The sequence below is a fragment of the Jaculus jaculus genome, chromosome 7 (assembly GCF_020740685.1).
Source record: "Jaculus jaculus isolate mJacJac1 chromosome 7, mJacJac1.mat.Y.cur, whole genome shotgun sequence".
Classification (NCBI taxonomy): Eukaryota; Metazoa; Chordata; class Mammalia; order Rodentia; family Dipodidae; genus Jaculus; species Jaculus jaculus.
The window spans coordinates 124,605,086-124,612,582 of record NC_059108.1 but is presented as its reverse complement, the minus strand read 5'-3'; the positions used below and the strand labels follow the sequence as shown (position 1 = coordinate 124,612,582).

Below are 7,497 nucleotides of genomic sequence, written 5' to 3'. Positions count from 1 at the left end.
GAGCTAGGGTGAAACCCTACCTGGAAAAAAAAAAAAAAAAAAAAACAAGTTAATGGGCTAGGGGGAAAATGCAATGGAAAAGGTGCTTGCCATGAAGCAGAAGCCTCGAATTTAGGTACCTTGGTGCTTGCTGGCTAGTCTAACTGCATCCATGAGCTCTTTCTAAGTTCAGCATGAAGCCTTGTCTCGAAAAACAAGGTGTAGAGACAGAAAAAACACATAACATGGAAGTCTGTCGTCCACACACCAAACAAACATGCCAAAAGAGATGTTATCCACTACTTATCTAGCCTAGGCACCCCCAGATGCCATCTTTAGAGATTTCTAGAATAATGCTCATCTACATTTATAGAACTGTTTGAAAGCTCAAACATTAGGGTACTTAACACTTTTAATTACATGTATCAGAACTAAAAGCAACAGAATCTAGCAAATCACTAATTAATTTATGACCATCTGAACTGTATTACAAAGTTAAGGTAGGCACAGTGCACTGGATTTAATAAGTGCTGTCTAGCATTGTCCTCTCTGCTGCAGTTACCAGTCATATGATAAAGATAAGGTGCAGAAAGCAGAACCAGGGTAACTTTCAAACTTAAATTACATTTTGCTGACTCCTTGGCCCCTTTTCACTAGTTTGGAAATACCAAAAAGCATTATTAAAAGGCTATTACAAGCAACTCCAGAATTTGATGTGTATTATTTTAAACAAAGGAGTAAACAAGGGAATAGAATAGTACAGGACTTCAGACACACACACACAACAGTTTCATATTTGATATTTTATTATTAATAACAAACAGCTGCTTTAAAGTCTGTCCTGCAGCTGTTTAAGTGGGTGGGAGAGGACACCCTTACCCTAACAAGGAAAACTCAAAAGTAAGCCTTTATATACAAGCAAATTTAGAGCTCTTTTAAATGTCCAAAGCCTTTAGTTTAATTGAGAATTAAACTAATTCTGAAGTAACATGTGAATCATGAACGAAAATGTTCAAAATTTTTTTCTAGTACAAAAAAATTAAAATTTGCTTTAGTTATAAAAGAGCTCTGTCAATATACACAAACTATTTACTTCAGACAATCACAAAAATGTGAGCAGAAGGCTTATCAAAAGACATTTAATACAATTAGTTTTCAACAACCCCTTGGTGGTCCACATCTACAAAGAAATCCAGCCCCACCCTCCCGAGCCCCCCCCCCCCACAGAAAAGCACATACTTACCAGAGCTTTTAGCAAGTATGGTTTGGGAATTTGTTTTGTTTTTTGTTTTAAAAAGGCCCCCAGGGCAAGTTATTTACAGTTTAATTGCCACTATCAACTGATCTGGACCTGGACCTTGACCTGGACCGGGACCTCTGGCGATCCACAGATGCTGGAGACTTGGATCTACTTGAAGAACCACGTTTCTGGCTCTTCTCAGGCACAGGAGACCTACTAACAGAACGAGACTTGCTTCGGCTCCGACTCCGGCTCCTTGACCGGCTGTAAGACTTGCTTCTACGGGAACGAGACCGGCTCCGTGATCTAGAGGAACTCCTGCTCCGTGATCGTGACCTGCTTCTTGACCTACTATGAAAAGGGTAAAATGAGAAACAGGAAACGAAATCAGCCCAATGACAGGGCCTTAAAAAACCCATTAAATAAAAATTTTGGCTTAAAAATATTAAATACCTGTGCCTTTTGCTGCCTTCAATTAATTTTATTTTTCTCCCATTTATTTCTTTTCCAGAAAGTTTTTCAATAGCATTCTTTAAGTCACCATAAGAGGCAAATTCAACCACCCTAAAATGGGGGAAGGGAGAAAAAACTTTTATTGTCATTTGGAGGCAAGTTCTCATTCTAGCCCAGGCTGGCCTTAAACTCGTGGCCATCCTACCCCAGCCTCCAGAGCGCTCAGATTCAAGATGTGTCCCCGCACCTGACTACCCCGGTGCTGCACAGTCTAGGGAAGCGGTAGCTGCTCTACTGTTGCTCTGGTCAGGCATATCTGACAGACCACATGGCAAGGTTTTGACACTGAGGACAGCTTGGGTCTGTTGTGGGAGAACTGTGGGATGTTTAATAGTACACCAGGCCCCTACCTACTAGGTACCAGTAGCACCAACACTTTTGATACAAGTTTTTCTCTATACACAGCCACATGCTCCCAGGAGAACTAAACTATTCCTGATAGAAAGCCATCACAATCATGCATGTGCAAATTCAAGTCCTCAGAAATGCTCACAGCAAAATTTTCAATGGTTTTCCAAAGGCTGCACTCACCCTTCATTTAATTTAGGTCGATGGGCATCTGCAAAGGTTACTTCCCCAGCTTGTCTCATGAAATCTTTGAGATCCTTAACACAAGACAGTTATGTTAAGGAGAGAAGGGGAAAGATGACACACACACAACCACATGGCATAAAAAACAAGACTACTGCAAGAGAAGTTGTTAGATAAAGTACAAACATGGTGTAGACCACACTTGTATTCTATCAGAATTCAAAAATTATGTCAGGGCACGAAATAAGCAAACAGCATATTGCTTTTAAGCAAAATGCCAGAGGAAATACAGATTTTAACATTAAAGTAGTATTAGTCTAACTGAGCTCAGTACAAAAAGGAAAAAAACAAACAAAACAAAACAAAAAAAAACAAAAAAGAAACAGTACATACTTTTAAAGACTAAAGTAGAAGTTTTATATTTAAAAAACAGAACATATACAGACACCAGTTATTTTGTGCCCCATATGTCATTAAAAGAATTTACTTTACCTTTATCAATATTTCCCTAGGCTAGTCAAGCAGCAAATCATTAATCGGTCGGAGAAACCTTCATGACATAGGCCCGACTGGCTCTTCGCCACCCACTTGGAAGGATACTACCCAATCGATGGAAGCCTTTAATCGCACAGCCCTCCCTATTAGCAGACTACTGGCGATGCAGACATGTTTTACTCTTGTGCAGTTACCAAGGACCACTTTACTGCGATCAGGATTCCAACGACCAACTAATTTCGTATCTTTCAACTCTTTTCGACCAGGACCTCTTATTCGGAAGCGTTACAGGAAGACAGCTCTCAACTTAGGGATCAGATCACGTTATCAACGTTCTGGGATCGCTGCAACCCGGCACTTCAAGTAAGTGCACCGATTACGTCTAGACCGGCAAACACAGATCTAGAGGTGGCCAACTGATCACTGTAGGAGCTGACTGGCAAAGTCAACCAGGCCCAACCAAGAGTGACCAAGACAACGATTAGGATAACCCACAGGCACTCCTCGTCATAAGGCCAACGACACAGATAGGCTGGCAAATAAAGGGTTTAATATTTGGTTAAAATTGATTTTTAAAAACATGAAAAATATCCTCAAAACATTTACATTTGATCACTAATATTAAAATTTGAAACATTCCCCCAGTTACAGTTAATTAAAATTTAAATTGTAATTCAATTAAATCCATTAATTTAATTAAAGATAAAACTACTTTTAATAAAATAGACTAGTAAAATGTTAACTACCCATTAACATTTAGAATGCCACATTAAAAATAACTCAAAACTGTATTTCAACAAACCTGCCAGCTGACTCTTGAGGATAAATTCTCAACTATAAGTCGATTTTCTGTTCTTACAGGTGGAGCATTTCTGAGAAAGAAAATGAATATTCACAATGCAGGAAATGTAATACTGTTGTGAAGTGATGTGCATTGTTTTTTGCTGACAAGTGTGGACAGGTTTTCACAAGTGGGTGACAATTAAATGACTCCTTATCCTTATTCTTAATATCTGGACTCATCAGGGAACAGGACTTTACCATGGACTGAGGTAATACATCACTTATTGCTAATGGTCCCTGAATCTTTACACCTAAAGTAATGGCATTCCAAGTAGCCACCCACCCATCACGTACCGTCTATCATTTCGAGGTCTGCGACTGCTAAAACGGTCAGAGTAGCGTCCTCTGCCTCGTCCACCTCGAGACCGAGCCCGAGCATGTTCAATAGTAACTCTAAATAAAAAGAAAAATGTCCATTATATACAAGATCTGACTTAAATAACTCTAGCTGACTGGGTCTGCTCCATTTCCCGGGGCACTAACGAGCTGTAATACTAGGACTCTCACCTTTCGCTGCAAAGTTCTTTTCCGTCAAGTTCATAAACAGCATCATCTGCATCCCTTGGGTCCTCAAATTCCTAAAATAAAGCACAGATCACTCACTAGGGAGTTTTTCATTTTTTTTTTATTAGAAGGGGCATATATAAAGTATGGGCACCAGGGCTTCCAGGTGCATTTGTCACCATGCGCATCTGGCTCACATGGGGACTGGGAACTCGAAACTGGGCCCTTAGGCTTTGCAGGCAAGCGCTTTTCTTTTTTTGGTTTCTTGAGGTAGGGTCTCACGCTAGCCCTGGCTCACCTGGAATTCACTATGTAGTCTCAGGGTGGCCTTGAACTCACAGCAATCCTCCCACATCTGCCTCCCAAGTGCTGGGATTAAACTTGTGTGCCACCACAACCAACCAAGGGCTCTAAATGGTAAACCATCTCTCCAGCCCTCATTTGGATTTTAAACGTACACTATACTATATATTAGGACCACTAAAAATGTTAGGATAGGGCTTGAGAGAGGTTGCTTAGCAGTTAAAGCGCTTGCCTGAGAAGCCTAAGGACCCAGGTTCGATTCTCCAGGTCCCACATATGCCAGACACAAATGGTGGCACATGCATCTGGATTTGCAGTGGCTAGAGGCCCAGGCACACCCATTCTCTCCCCCTCAGTCTGTCTCTATTTAAAAAAAAGGCGGGGGGGGGGGGAGGGAACGTGGTGGCTCACGCCTTTAATCCCAAAGCACTGGGCAGGCAGAAGTAGGACTGCTGCCTTAGTTCCAGGCAATCCTAAGAATTCCAGGTCAGCCTGAGCTACAGTGAGACCCTACCTCGAAAAACAAAACAACCAGTTAGGATAAGAGGGCTATCTTAACTTCTGATAGTCAAATGGTTGCTGGGGGGGGGGGGAGTACCAGCCAACCATTTAAATTGCTTTAATCCTGAACACAATTCAAAGGGTGCGTCAACATTTGCTGTCAACGTTCTACCTCGAACTTACCACAAAACCAAAACCTCTTTTCAGATCGATATCTCTGATCCGCCCGTAACCCTTGAAGAACCTTTCCACGTCTTTCTCCCTCGCTGCTGGGTTTAGTCTCCCGATGAACACGCGACAGCCGCTCATGATGCCCGGCTACTATTTCCTGATGAGGGGGGGGGGAACAATTGAATCACAGCATCAGTGAATGGCACAGGAAGAACGCTTCGTCCATCCATCGACACACATACACGACGTTTAAAAACAAAAAGTTTACCCAATGGGTGGCATAAATAGGACTGCCAACGGGAGGGGGGGAGAAGGGCCTCTAAAATCAGCCCAAATCCTTTGCATTCAAAAAAAAAAAAAATCACAATTGAATCTCTGCTCCTCCACCGACCACCCCCCCCCTTTCCCGGATCCCACACTCAGCACCGCAGCCAACCGCAACGCCCACTCTACCGCCTCCGCCACTGCGCAGCCGCACTCCGGCCCCCTCCCATCTGCCGCAGTTCGGAAAAGCCGAGAAGTGCGGGCGGAGCCGACCCCGCCCTCCCGCCGGCGGGAGGCCCTCCCCGAGGGCGACGGGCCGCGCATGCGTCACCGCCTCCGCCCGGGCGTCACGGTGGAAAAGCGTGCGTGGGGGGAGGGGACGGGTCGGGACGGAGCCGAGCGGGTGTTCCCCGGAATCTCGCGAGGCCACCGCGGGGCCCGCGCGGGCGGGCGGCGGCGACGGCGCAAGATGGCGACGGCGGAGGAGTCGGTGGTGGCGGAGGGGGAGGAGGAGCCGTATGCCAACCAGAGTCGCTGGTGCCCGAGTCACGCCGTACCCGCGGGCGAATGCCAGCCGGGCTCCGGGTTGTTTTTTGTTTCTTTTTTAAATTTTTGAAGTGACCCGGGGGGGGCGGGGGGGGGAGACTCGGATCGGGGGAGAGGGCGGGGTGTGTGGGGGTGGGGTGGGGGCGGAGGCCACGCGATCCCCGGGGTCAAGACGCCCCCAACCGCGACCGCCCTGCCTCCGGTGCCCCCTCCCCCGGGCAAGCAGTGGCCAAAGCCCGCGCGTCGTCGCGGCGCCCCCCCAAGCGCCCACCTCGGTCCACTTGCGCTCACTAGACGCCGTCCTCCGCACAGACAGCAGCGGCAAGCCCCCGGCCGCTCGCGGCCATGAAGAAGCCTCCATCCGACAAGCCTCGCCCTCCAAGCGAGCCAACTCACCTACCGGACGGACACGGGGGCGGGAGCGGACTGGGGGGGTCTCCGGCGGCGGCGAGACCCCGCGGAGGTCCGAAGTCTGCGACGGAGCCGTGTCCCTCCCCACAGACCCGGACTCGACTCCGTCTCTAACGTCTCTCCACAACTGACGCACTTAGCTGCTCCGGCGCTGCACAAAATGGAAGGCGCTGTCTCGACGTCACTTCCCGGGGCGGGTCCTCCGCGCCCCGCCTTGCGAGCGCGGGCGACGCCCCGGGGACGGAAGTGCCCGCGGGGCCGGAAGTGCTCCGCGGCCGGGGGGCGGGGGAAGCTCGATTGGGGTGACCTGGAGAGCGAGCGCGCGGGGGGGGGGGGGGGGGGGGGGGGGGGGGGGAGGGACGGGGCGTGTCGTGCGGGGACGCTGCGTCTGGGGAGCGTTTGCTCTACCTGGGCTGGGGAGTTGGGGTCATGGGCATCTCAGACATTCTTCTTAGACAAATAAGCTTTTTTCTTCTTTTTTTTTAATCAAAAGTTTTGGCTACCCCAGAAAAGTCTGGGTTTAAAAAAAAAAAAAATCTCCCAAGCTGGGGCTGGAGAGATGACTTAGCTGTTAAGGCACGTGCCTGTGAAACCTAAGGACCCAGGTTTGATTCTCCAGGTCCCATGTAAGGCAGATGCACATGGTGGCGCATGCATCTGGAGTTCCTTTACAGTGGCTAGACATGGTGTACCCATACTTCCCCCCACCCCACCCCCCTCTCCCCTCCCCCCTCTCTCTCTCTGTCTCAAGTATATGAAAATAAAATCCTTTAAAAAGATTGCAGGCTTTGAAAAATAACAACTGGAGAGATGTCTAAATCCTTAGAATCAATGTAAGACAGGTGCACATAGTGGTGCATGCATCTGGAGTTCATTTGCAGTGGCCAGAGGCCCTGGCACACCTATTCTCTCTACCTGCCTCTTCCTCCTCCCAAATTAAAAAAAAAAATGTTTAATGCTTTTTTACGTAGGAGCCTAAGTGTCATCCTAACTTTTGAGAAGTGCTAAAATCTCAGAATGTCTGGTTTCCTGCTTGCAACTAGAGAGTTTGAATAAATGAGTAGGTCAGAAAGGAGAAAAGCAACTAGCCCTTACTCTGACCTCAGGGGCCCTTGGAACTTGCTTAGTTTGTGTGGGTTGTTCAGCCATTCACAGTCGCACCTGCAAATAAAAGCCTTGTAGAGCTTAATCCCAGC

At 47.2% G+C, this 7,497-nt stretch overlaps 1 protein-coding gene across 4 annotated transcripts; it reads right to left on the bottom strand.

The window, feature by feature from the left end:
• Nucleotides 1-767: 767 nt before the first annotated feature.
• Nucleotides 768-6,468, bottom strand: Srsf5 (serine and arginine rich splicing factor 5). 4 transcript variants are annotated; one of them, XM_004649295.2, is made up of 8 exons: nucleotides 6,287-6,468; nucleotides 5,093-5,237; nucleotides 4,109-4,179; nucleotides 3,896-3,994; nucleotides 3,561-3,630; nucleotides 2,264-2,337; nucleotides 1,673-1,783; nucleotides 768-1,567 (listed from the first exon to the last, which is right to left on the bottom strand). In XM_004649295.2, exons 2-8 carry the CDS (start codon nucleotides 5,216-5,218, stop codon nucleotides 1,303-1,305), a joined length of 816 nt encoding a protein of 271 aa, XP_004649352.1. In that variant the 5' UTR covers nucleotides 5,219-5,237; nucleotides 6,287-6,468; the 3' UTR covers nucleotides 768-1,302. The 4 variants fall into 4 exon arrangements, with proteins under 4 accessions (XP_004649352.1, XP_045011083.1, XP_004649351.1 ...); XM_045155148.1 differs by having other exon boundaries at nucleotides 768-1,570; nucleotides 6,291-6,468; XM_004649294.2 differs by having other exon boundaries at nucleotides 768-1,570; nucleotides 6,287-6,467.
• Between the last annotated feature and the right edge of the window lie 1,029 nt (nucleotides 6,469-7,497).